General features: G+C 39.2%; 1 protein-coding gene across 7 annotated transcripts in view; it reads left to right on the top strand.

Moving 5' to 3' along the window:
- IDE (insulin degrading enzyme) overlaps positions 1-12,285 on the top strand; it is a 155,368-nt gene that overhangs the window by 125,797 nt on the left and 17,286 nt on the right. For 6 of the 7 annotated variants that reach the window (XM_058697171.1, XM_058697167.1, XM_058697169.1 and 3 more), the window contains 5 exons: positions 1,336-1,458; positions 3,765-3,847; positions 7,796-7,940; positions 10,448-10,558; positions 11,902-12,022. In XM_058697171.1, coding sequence (XP_058553154.1) covers positions 1,336-1,458; positions 3,765-3,847; positions 7,796-7,940; positions 10,448-10,558; positions 11,902-12,022 — 583 coding nt within the window. Of the gene's footprint in view, positions 1-1,335; positions 1,459-3,764; positions 3,848-7,795; positions 7,941-8,442; positions 8,588-10,447; positions 10,559-11,901; positions 12,023-12,285 lie in introns of all 7 variants that reach the window. The other variant, XM_058697168.1, reaches the window with a different exon arrangement.

Below are 12,285 nucleotides of genomic sequence, written 5' to 3'. Positions count from 1 at the left end.
AGTATCCACTTTGTCCTTAACTTTGTGTGTGAATTACTGGTTCACTTAGAAGTTCACATGATCCTTGGGAGAGTGGTGGAGCAGACCTTAGGAAGCAGTACTAAAGTGAAAGAAACCCTTTTTTTTTTAATTTAATATTTGCTCATTAGATTTATTGATTTATTTATTCATTTATTTTTTATTATATGAAATTTATTGTCAAATTAGTTTCCATACAACACCCAGTGCTCATTCCAAAAGATGCCCTCTTTAATACCCATCACCTCCTTTCCCCTCCCTCCCACCCCCCATCAACCCTCAGTTCTCAGTTTTTAAGAGTCTCTTATGCTTTGGCTCTCTCTCCCACTCTAACCTCTTTTTTTTTTCTCCCCCCCCCCCCCCCCCGCCTCCCCCATGGCTTTCTGTTAAGTTTCTCAGGATCCACATAAGAGTGAGAACATATGGTATCTGTCTTTCTCTGTATGGCTTATTTCACTTAGCATCACACTCTCCAGTTCCATCCACATTGCTACAAAGGGCCATATTTCATTCTTTCTCATTTGCACGTAGTACTCCATTGTGTATATAAACCACAATTTCTTTATCCATTCATCAGTTGATGGACATTTAGGCTCTGAAAGAAACCCTTTAATCTAGTTTTCAAGCCATACATGCAAGTAACTTAGTACAGCTGAAAGTTTAATTCTTTTTTTTTTTTTTTATTTTTTATTTTTTTTTTTTTAATTTTTTTTTTCAACGTTTTTTATTTATTTTTGGGGCAGAGAGAGACAGAGCATGAACGGGGGAGGGGCAGAGAGAGAGGGAGACACAGAATCGGAAACAGGCTCCAGGCTCCGAGCCATCAGCCCAGAGCCTGACGCGGGGCTCGAACTCACGGACCGCGAGATCGTGACCTGGCTGAAGTCGGACACTTAACCGACTGCGCCACCCAGGCGCCCCAGTTTAATTCTTTTATAAATGACCTATTACCTATCAATTGCAAGAATATATCCTTTTCCAGATTATTCTCCATTCTTTAGGGAGCTAGAGCAAATGTGATCTTCATATGGACCAGGTAGTCTCTGATTCTGAAGTCTCAGATTGCCCCTTAATCTCAGCTAGTCATTTTGGAAATATGTAAAGAGGAAAGATAGGTAAGTGTAAAATCTTGACTAGTAAAAGAGAGACCAACTCAAGTTTCATGAAAAGCCATCAGTGGATTTGGAAGTGGAAAAGGAAAGCTGTGTGACGTATCCCCTTAATATTTGCCTAGACATTAAGCAAAGGGACTATTTTACACTCTTCAGTGCAACTCTAATTGCTTTTGTGTGTGTGTGTTTTTCATTATTCATCCAGAAATGGCAAAATGCTGACCTGAATGGAAAATTTAAACTTCCAACGAAGAATGAATTTATTCCTACGAATTTTGAGATTTTATCATTAGAAAAAGAAGCAACACCATACCCTTCTCTTATTAAGGTAACATGTTAGAACTGGTGATTTTTTTTTTTTTAATGCTTATTTATTTTGAGAGAAGGGGTCGTAGAAAGAGAGTGTAGGAGAGGGGCAGAGAGAGGTAGAGAGAGAGAATTCCAAGCATGCTCTGCACTGTCACTGCAGAGCCCAATCCAGTGCTTAAACTCATGAACCGTGAGATCATGATCTGAGCCGAAACCAAGAGTTGGATGCTTAATCGACTAAGCCACCCAAACACCCTTAGAATCAGTGATTTTTAAATTTAGGAGATGCACCTATTACATGGAAGGGATAGAGAGATGATTTCTTGCATTTGGTACTAGGTTGTTTTGGGGGGCTCACATCCTAAGAGCTCACGGAAAGTTGTAGAGAATAACTGTTAAGAAATATTAAAAGGCTAGAAATGTTAAAGCAAACAAACTACTAAAGAATTTAGAATCTAGGGGTATTGTTTTCTTTGCAGAAAAAAAAAGATAAATCTAGGCTACAACCACAAATCTACTGAAAGTTATCAGCCTCCTTTCCATAGTCACTGAAGACCCAGTAGGAAGTGGAAGTTAGAGAACTGCATTGTGAAAGTTAGAGATAAAGAAAATCTCTAAATCCTGGAGGAGAGCATATCCAAGGGTAGCTGTTGGATTTCCTGCCCTTGAAAATAATTCTCATTTTGGTAAAATGGCTCTAGGAAATTGATGAGAACAAGGAATATAGGAAGTTAATAAGCCAGTGAAAAGGGTGATTGAGAAATGGGGCGCTTTTTTTCCCCCTTTTTCAGAATGTTCTTTTTGTGTCATTATTTCACACCTTGAGCAAATTGTGTGGAAAAATGGATCAAATTATTAATGCACATCCTCTTTCCTAAATTCTCTTTCTAAACTCACCACCGTAGACACACATCTTTCTTCTTATTTTCTTCAAAGGACCTAACATTTAGATGAACTCAATGAGACAAGAGTGTTTAGAAACTTGAAATTTAATTTATCTCATGCAACTAGATTATTAACTAGACAACCATTTTTCTTTAAAAATAACGTTTGAATGAGTTATAGGTTGGGTTATTCAAAGAGAAAGCTTTTTTACCTCTCCTATTATTTGTTGTTTTATTTTTTCTTAAAAAATTTTTTTTAACATTTATTTTTTGAGAGACAGAAACAGAGTGTGAGTGGGGGAGGGGCAGAGAGAGACAGAGACACAGAATCTGAAGCAGGCTTCAGGCTCTAGGCTCTGAGCCCGATGTGGAGCTTGAACTCACGAACTATGAGATCATGACTTGAGCCAAAGTTGGACACTTAACCGGCTGAGCCACCCAGGCGCTTTGTTTTAAATAGGTCTTCTCAGAGTAAACTACCGAGAACCTTTACATCTCTCATCAGAGTTTCAGGAGTTTTTAATACCGTATGAGTGAAGTAGAGAGTTAAGGTAGTGGGTTATTTGTTCATTCTTGACTGTGTTAGTTATCCACTACTGTATCATAACAAATTCCTCCAAATTTTAGCAGCTTAATGTTTATTTTTATCTGCGTGCAATTTCTGAGGATCAGAAATCTGGAAGTGGCTTAGTTGGGTGGTTCTGGCTCAGGGTCTCTCATTAGGTTATAGTCCAGCTGTTGAGTGAGGCTTCAGTCATCTGATGGCTCAATTAGGGCTGAAGGATTTTCTTCTAAATTCAGTTGTGTGGTTGTTGGAAGGCCTTAGTTCTTCACATGGGCCTCTCCATAGAGTTGTTTGACTTGGAAGCTGGCTTCCTCCAAAGTGAGTGATTCAAGAGAGAAAGTGGGTGATCAAGATGGAAACTACAATGTCTTTTAGGATCTAATCTCAGAGCTACCCTGCCATCACTTCTGTCATAGTCTGTTGGTCACGTAGACCAATCCTGGTTCATTGTGGGAGAGAGGACTATACAAGATGTAAATGCCAGCAGGCAAGGATTGCTGTAGCTCACCTTGGAGGCTGACTGCTATACCCCCCTAAGGACCCCTGCGTCTGCCTCCCAATGTTCAAAAATACAGGGACAGGACAGTTGGAATTGGCTTCTCCAGCCTATCCCTTCCTCTACTGTGTCCCCATCCCCCCAGCCCCCGCACCCGGGGAGACAGAAGGGTGATTTCTCTCTGCTACCAGGATCAGCAGTTTTCTCTTTTCACCTTCCCACCTGGGGACCCTCTGAGTTTGTTTCAAGGCCATAAGACAGCAGCCTCTGCAGAACAGCCTCAGCAGTGCCTCTGTCCTACTCCTCTTGAAGTATGATTTGATTGAGCTTTTTGCAGAATGTGCCCGTATTTCCCTAACCAAATTGTTTCTCCATCACAGGATACAGCTATGAGCAAACTCTGGTTCAAACAAGATGATAAGTTTTTCTTGCCAAAGGCTTGTCTCAACTTTGAATTTTTCAGGTATGTAAAATGAATCTAGCTACAGAGTTTCTTATAAAAATCAACAGTCACATTCCTAAAAGTTTTCTTCATGTCAACGGACCCATGTATAGAAGTAAAAGAAACTAGAGTTCTGTGGCTGGGGCCAGGGAAGGCTGCTGCTGGTAAGGGATATCGTGAAAGGCCAGGTTGTCAATTCTTCCTTTGCATTGATGAACACACCCTTTAACTGACATGATTTATGCTAGCCACTAGGAGGGCCTTCCTAACTTTCAGGACTTTGGAGCCTGGGGAGGCTGTAGACTCACCCAGAAATTTCGTTGAGAAATTTCACATTTGGGTGTGTTCTGTTGTAGTTTTGGTTTTGTATTCCTGAAATTTCCCCAGAGGAAGAGGTAGTAGTTCCTAAATGACCTGGAGTCTTTTCCAGCCCTTTAAACGTCAGAAGCCCTTAGATACTGCTTTCTCTATTCCTGGCTTTGTTATTTAAAAACAATTTAATTAAAAAGGAATGTTTTTTACTAAACATTAAAAAAATGTTTAGTAACATTTATGAATACTACTGTTGGAATGATTTCTCAGTATAAATCTGGAGCTCATCTCTGTCTCCTTTTATTTATTTGTAAAGTGTATCACCCAGTTCAAATTTTACTTTGTGAGTTTACACTTCATAATTTTTTATTTAAAATTCAGTGGTGTGTGTTTATGAAATAAACCTATCATCATGTCCATTTCTTCACTGGATTATTTGTTTTTTGGGTGTTGAGTTTGTTAAGTTCTTTATAGATTTTAGATACTAACCCTTTATCTGATACGTCGTTTACCAATATCTTCTCCCATTCCATCGGTTGCCTTTTAGTTTTGCTGATTGTTTCCTTTGCCGTGCAGAGGCTTTTTATTTTGATGAAGTCCCAATAGTTCATTTTTGAAACCTATCATCATGTAATAATGTTCACTAAATTTTATTTGGAAGACTTGACATGAAATTAAAACGCAATGCGTTTTAAATGTTTTGGAAAAGGGGGCGAGAATCTCTGAATAGAAAGTTGGTATTTTGCCAGCATGAACTGCTGAGATTGCAGGGATGTAAACATTGAAGAAGCTGGAGATTTGTAGACTTGTCTGGAGCTGCACTGAGATTGTTTATTGTTTATACTGAACATGAACTGTCCAGCTATGGCTTATTGTTGGTAAAGCTCGTTTATTTTTTGATACTCATAGTGATGTTTGTAACATCCCAAGCAGCTTGTCGCCACTGTCCCATTTGACTTCTGTGATTATGAATTTCTTTACGGTACATTTTGAGAAACTATTTGATATTTTTGCATTCTCTAACTGGCCCATACTGTTGTTAGAATTAAAAATGTCTGCTTCCCAAAAGACCCTCTCTCTGTGTTCTGGTCTTCCTAGAGGTCACACTGCTAGGTTTCTTGACATTTTCTATGTGTGTGTACTTTTTAATCTTTTCAGAAATTGGATTATGTTATGCGTACTTAGTTACACTTTTAAAAACTCTGATCCATATTTAAGCATATAGCACCTGAATACAATATAATATTTATTAAAAAATTTTTTAAATGTTTGTTTATTTTTGATGGAGTGTGAGAGGGGGAGGGGCAGATAGAGAGGGAAACACAAAATTCGAAGCAGGCTCCAGGCTCTGAGCTGTCAGCACAGAGCTTGATACAGGGCTCGAACCCACAAACCGTAAGATCATGACCTGAGCTGAAGTCGGACGCTTAACTGACTGAGCCACCCAGGTGCCCCCAAAACAATATTTTTTAAATGAACAAATGAACCAGAATTTAAGCGTTGCAGCTGAATCATGGTCTCTTTTACACCTCACCAGCACAGCTGCTGCGCGCGTAGCATTTTAGGATATGTCTTGGAATTACATTCAGAGCTTGAGCCATATGGCTTTGAGCTCCCAGATTTGGCTTTTTCTGGTTTTTCACTTCTACCTAAGATTGCCATATAGGTGCCTGTGGGCCTAAGCCCTTTCTAGAGTCCCTTTTATTTGATAATTTTGCTTTTCAGAGTTGTGCTGTGCGTTTCTGAGCTGCTGTTTGCCTAAAGAAGGAAGTGTGTCATCATATAGAATACAGTACTTAAAAAAGTTCAGTGACAGGACATCCATTTAGATTTCCCAGATGGAGAAAGTTTATATAGTTACAGAGTTTTCTCTTTGATTTTTAAGATAATTTTTTCTAGTGTTTATTTATTTTTGAGAGAGAGAGACAGAGAGACAGAGTGTGAGTGGAGGAGGGGCAGAGAGAGGGAGATACGGAATCCAAAGCAGGCTCCAGGCTCCAAACTGTCAGCATAGAGCCAGATGCAGGGCTCAAACCCATGAACTATGAGATTATGTCCTGAGCCGAGTCAGACACTTAACTGACTGAGCCACCCAGGCACCCATCTCTTTGGTTTTTAATTTTCTAAGCGGCTAAGCCTCTTTCTCCTATTTTTGCTTTATTATCAGCTTTGATAAAATTATTGGCTTTGCTAGCAGTACATTGGTTATATTTACTGTGCTACAGATAGAGTGAAACTAATTTGCCGCCAAACAAGCCAAGCAGGCACCTGGCCTCGGGTCCTTTGCACTGGCTGTTTTCTCAACTTGCCCACCCAGATGTCCCCAGAGCTCGCTCCTTTGCTTTCTTCAGGTCTAGGTCCACATGTCCCCTTATGAGAGAAGCATTGATTAACTATCGTATGTAAATTAGCAATCTTCCTATCCTACCATCATCACCCTTCATTCCTATTCCTCTTACTCTGCTTAATTTTTCTTCACAGCACTATCCCCATTTGACATATTAAAATTTATTCTCTCCTCCAATTAGACTGTTAAACTCTGTGAGGTCAGAGACTTTGCCTGATTTGTTTCTTCTTTATTCTCAGTACCTAGAGAAGAGCCTAGCACTGGGCTCTTCTGATCTGTACGTGCTTATATGTATTATAATAGTAAGTGTGTGATACATATTTGTTGAGTGAATGACTCTTGCTTGCTTGTCATAAAGGTGAGCAGTGTCCTATAATCAAATGAGTAGATCACTTGACTTGGATTTGAATCCTAATTCTGCCACTACCAGCCCAGGTGACAAATAAGGAAAACTGTTTCTTATTTGGGAAATGATTTAAGTTAGGTGGATCTCTGTGGCCCTGTTTAGCTCTTGCACTCTCTTATTGTTTCCTCTTTTTGGTTGTTCTTCTTCACCTAAGTTGGGTTTTTTTGTTTTTTGGTTTTTTTTAAATTTTAATATTTTTTCCTAGCTTGGGCTGCAGTTATATAGTGGGAATTATCAATTATTTTACTGACACTGCTCTAGCTTTATTGGTTTTGGTAGAAACTCAGGTAAGCTAACATTTCACAGGTGTCCATAAACTTTCTCTTTAAAGTTCAGAAACTTCACAGCATACAAACTTCTCAGTCTCATACTCTTGTCCACCAAGGGTATGGCTTTCTTGGAGGAGGACATGAAAATGCCAGATGAGCTCTGTCCGGCCATGCCTTCCTTCTTTTTATTTTTATTTATTCATTTTAAGTAACCTCTTGGCCCAGCGTGAGGCTTGACCTCACAACCCTATGATCATGAGTCGCATGTTCCACCAGCTGAGCCAGCCAGGGGCCCCACCATGCCTCCTTCTATGAGCCTCAACACAGGCATGCCTCGTGGCCTGTTCCCACTCCTTACCTGCCCTGCATTTCTGACTCATCAGTCTGGCCACACCATCTGGGGTCAACAGTTGCTTCTCCCTCCTCACCACCACCAGCACACTTGGCATGTTTCAGGCTTCTTTTTCAGACATCTTGTTTTTTTCCCCCTCCTGAGAAGAACAGACTCAAGAATTCAAACCATATCTTCAGGAAATTATATTAACCGATAATTCAGTTTCTTGATCCATCTCGGAAGGCCACATCACATTGGGAAGTAATAAATCAGCTATTTTACTGTCAACATTTTCTTCCAGCCCATTTGCTTATGTGGACCCCTTGCACTGTAACATGGCCTATTTGTACCTTGAGCTCCTCAAAGACTCCCTCAACGAGTATGCATATGCAGCAGAGCTAGCAGGCTTGAGCTATGACCTCCAAAATACCATCTATGGGATGTATGTAAGTACCCACGTCTTAGAGCCTTCCACTCATCAACATTTTTTTATATTGATTTGATGGAAGCGTTTTTGATTGAGGGTATGAGTTTAATTTCTTTTTAAAAATATTTATGGCTAATCATATTTTCTCATTTAATTTTTAAGTTCACTCTTATTCTAAGTATTCAGCATTACATTCACATTATGCAAATTCTCCTTGATTTCTGTTCTGTTTTTTTGTTGTTTTTTTTTTAACATCTTTCATCAGATTGTCACATTTTTCTCCTCAAACAAAATTGGACCCTGACTTAGGTTTAGATCTCATCCATTCTCTATGTGAAATCTTGGTCTTTGACAACAGAATGAAGTCTTCCTGCCATTGTTAAAACATAAGGTTGGCCTATTCTGTTTCCCTAGAAATTCAGATCATGAGGCTGCATATCCATACTCTTCGGTCATGTTTCTTCATTACCATGCCACTGCTTGAGGTATCAAAGCATTTCTTTTGTTTTTCTTTTTGTTAGTCGCTACATTTATGCTGATCCTCTCCATTGCAACATGACATACCTGTTTATCAGGTTATTGAAGGATGATTTAAAAGAGTATACATATGCAGCACGCCTCTCAGGTTTGAGCTATGGCATTGCATCAGGAATGAATGCAATACTTGTAAGTAAAATGAAAACCAAAGAAAAGGCACCACACCATTTAAGCATTATGTTGAGCTTGGGAAAACTATTAACTTCTGCATTTTTAAACAAGAAGGTTGATGGTTTTTTCCTTGCACCTTTTTAGTGATTGAAGAACTGAAATTAGTATTGCTTTCACTAATGAATGACTTAGTAGCGTTTATTGCAACTTGTGAACATGTATGTGTGCTACATTTATTTGCATGTTCCTCTGCTTGAAATGTTTAACCTATTAATTCTGAAAGCATGTTGTCCTTTCCATGTGCTTGAGTGTATTAACATCTGTAAGTGAAAAATATCTGTAGTTATTGTTGTGGTGCGTGAATTTTACTCAAATATAAGCTTCCTTTATTTTTGCTGACAGCAGTAGAAAGCTCCTGTGTCCAAGTACATTTGATGTTTTCATTTAGTTTATTTTGTAGCATGCACCATTAACTACTTTTAAGTGTGTTTTAAAATAAGCATTATTAAAAACATCCCAAGAAATAACTAGATCCTTGCTCCTGAAACTATTTCTGATGTGTTTCCAAACCTTTATCTCATTTTCAAATTAACATCCCTTGTATGGCACACATTCATCTTCACTTTTCTTGAAAAAATAATGTATGTTTTAGTAACAACTGCAGTGAGAGCATGTGCTGTGTACTCCTCTTTATAAATTCTTATACAGAAGGTTTTAGGGTTTTAAAATTGTATTTTGCAGTGCTTTTCTTTCTTTACACAAGTAAATTTTCTGGTGGCTTTTATTTAACGTATAAGAGTGTATGTAACCATTTTCAGAGTCTAGGGAAATTTGAAGCTCAGAGATCAAAATAAACTCCAAATAGAAAAGTAATAATCTGTTTATTTTTTGCTCTTGACCTTTAGTAGCATATTACCATTAAAATAAGTAATTTTTAATTTATGACAAAATGAGCTTTCTACTAGTTGTCAGTCTATTTCCCATGGTACGTGATGTGCTCACCATGGCCGTGATGACCTTTTCTCATGCTGAGGTTCTTGCCTGTCATTCTGTATAAGGCAGAGGCTTTCATAGACCTTCCACATGCAGTGCGCTCTCTAGTGCTGTGGATGCCACCATGTGGAAATAAAATAATAGGCCTCCCCTGCTTTTCGAATGCAGTGGTTTTGGAGATCATTAGAGTATATTATCCCACGGTAAAATCCTGATAGTACAGTGTGTCCTCACTGTGCATCATTGGCTTTTGATACATCAGCAGAATTCATCAAACAAGCATCTGTATGGATCCTGTTTGGGCAACATTGAATGACAAAAATGGCAAAATGCCACAAGAATATATACACATGCACAAAATTAGGGCTGCCTGATTTCTCCAGAAATGATTTTTAAAATATTAAAATATTTTAATATAAACAATTTGGGGACATACCTGACAGTTGGCTAGATAATACTACCTGTGGTTTTTAACCTTCTTATCACATCTACAAAAACCTTAAGCCTGCTATTCCTTAGAAATTATTTTTGAAGATTAAACTTGAAACACATTCTGTAATTAATTTTGATTTAATGGGAGCTTGAATGTCAATGATGTGATATGTTCTGCGTTAGTTTGGCATCAGGTGAGTTTTCCTACTATTGACTTTGGTCAGGAACAGCAAAATTAGGCTTTTAGATTATTAGTAAATAAAGATGGTTAATGTTCTCTTCCTAAGTGTTAAACTATTTGAGAAGATCAATTAGTCGACTTTATTTCATTTTTATTTTAATATGCTGGGCTTTGGGGTTTTCTAAATGTTTAAAAATCAAGCTTATGGTGTTTATTTGGAAGTTTTTTTGGTGATGTTTTTAGACTTCTAATACCCCGAACTCTTTTTGTAGCTCTCGGTGAAAGGTTACAATGATAAGCAGCCGATTTTGCTAAAGAAGATTATTGAGAAAATGGCTACCTTTGAGATTGATGAAAAAAGATTTGAAATTATCAAAGAGGCGGTAAGTGTTCTGAACTCATTTTTGTAATTTTGCCACATAACATTTTAAGAAAAATGAGGGGATGGCTGGGTGGTTTAGTAGGCTGAGTGTCAGACTCTTGATTTCAACTCAGGTCATGATCCCAGGGTTGTGGGATCAAGCCCCGTGTCAAGCTCTGCACTGAGCATGGAGCCTGCTTAAGATTCTCTCTGTCTCTCTTTCTTTCCCTCTCTCTCTCTCTCTCTCCCCCTCTTTCCCTCCCTACCCCTCCCCCCCTCCCCATCTGCCCCTCTCCCCTACTTGAGTGTGCTCTCTTCCTCTAAAAAAAAGAAAAGAGGAGGAAAAGCCTTATTAACCGTGTGCCAGTCCTCTCACCCTGTCTTTGTTAAAGCCTGTGCTCTATCCAGAAAGAAAGCCTGGGAGACTCAGGGACACCTGACCCCCAAGAGCTGGGGAGGTTGCAGCACTGACTTTCAGAGAGAAGCCTGAGGGCTGTGAAGGACCCCTTGAAAGTTTCATCCAGCCTTTACTTTAGAAGAATACATGGTTCTGCTGGCTAAGGTCTGCCTACCATGAGAACCTTGTCACATTAGGGCAGACTGTTTAGGCTTGATGTGTCTTCCACTTAAACTCAACTCACAGTAAGCCTGATAATGGAAATAAGGGATGGATAGCTATTTTAAAAGCCAAACTGTGACTTTAATTGTACATCCTCCAAAAAATTAATGTTTTCAAATGTAGTTTTCGGATGAAGATCCAATATTTTATGTATGTAAGTGGACATGTTGCTTGCTTATGGAGACTTTTGGAATGGCCTTATGGTACAGAATTAAAGGATACCAAAAGCTGGAAGCCCTGAATACTAGGGATGACTCTCTGAGAGAGAAAAAATGTCCCATAGTGAAGACACTTAGGACACAAGTCAGATGCTGGGGATAAAGCAGCAGCCTGGAGAAAGGAAAACATGCCCTTTAATTTAAGGATCAGAGAGGAGTAAGCCCCATTCTAAATTACCTCACTTCAAGGGGAGCCTGGGTGGCTCGGTTGGTTGGGTGTCTTCGGCTCAGGTCATGATCTGGCAGGTCATGGGTTCGAGCTCCGCATGGGGCTCTGTGCTGTCAGCGTGGAGCCTGCTTCGGATCCTCTCCCTCTCTCTGCCCCTCCCCTGCTCTCTCACACTCTTTCAAAAATAAATATTAAAAAATAAAAAATAAATTACCTCACTTCAAAAGGAGAAAGCAGCAGATACTCGTGCATCCCAGTAACACATGATTTATGCAAAATGAAGTTTGATTACAGTTGATCTTTTTAAATGATTGTAAAAGGACTTCTAAAATGAATGGACCCGTGTCTCTCTTTACTAGTACATGCGATCTCTTAACAATTTCCGAGCTGAGCAGCCTCACCAGCATGCCATGTACTACCTCCGCTTGCTGATGACTGAAGTGGCCTGGACTAAAGATGAATTAAAAGAAGCCCTGGATGGTGAGACTATTTTTGTACCTATAACCCTGTACATTTTTTCCTAAAATCATTTTGATCTATCTCGATATCTAGTGTTTATGCTTTCTAATATTTCTAATAACTTGTAGTTTTATTAAAGCCAGCTGTGCATCCTTTTTATCGAAACTGGAAAATGTGGGGCGCCTGGGTGGCTAAGTGGGTTAAGTGTCCGACTTCGGCTCAGGTCATGATCCTGACGGTTTGTGGCTTCAAGCCCCTCATCAGGCTCTGTGCTGACAGCTCAG

This window comes from Neofelis nebulosa, chromosome 13 (genome assembly GCF_028018385.1).
Source record: "Neofelis nebulosa isolate mNeoNeb1 chromosome 13, mNeoNeb1.pri, whole genome shotgun sequence".
NCBI classification, from domain to species: domain Eukaryota; kingdom Metazoa; phylum Chordata; class Mammalia; order Carnivora; family Felidae; genus Neofelis; species Neofelis nebulosa.
Note: the sequence above shows the minus strand (reverse complement) of the source record. Positions and strands in the feature narration are given on the sequence as shown.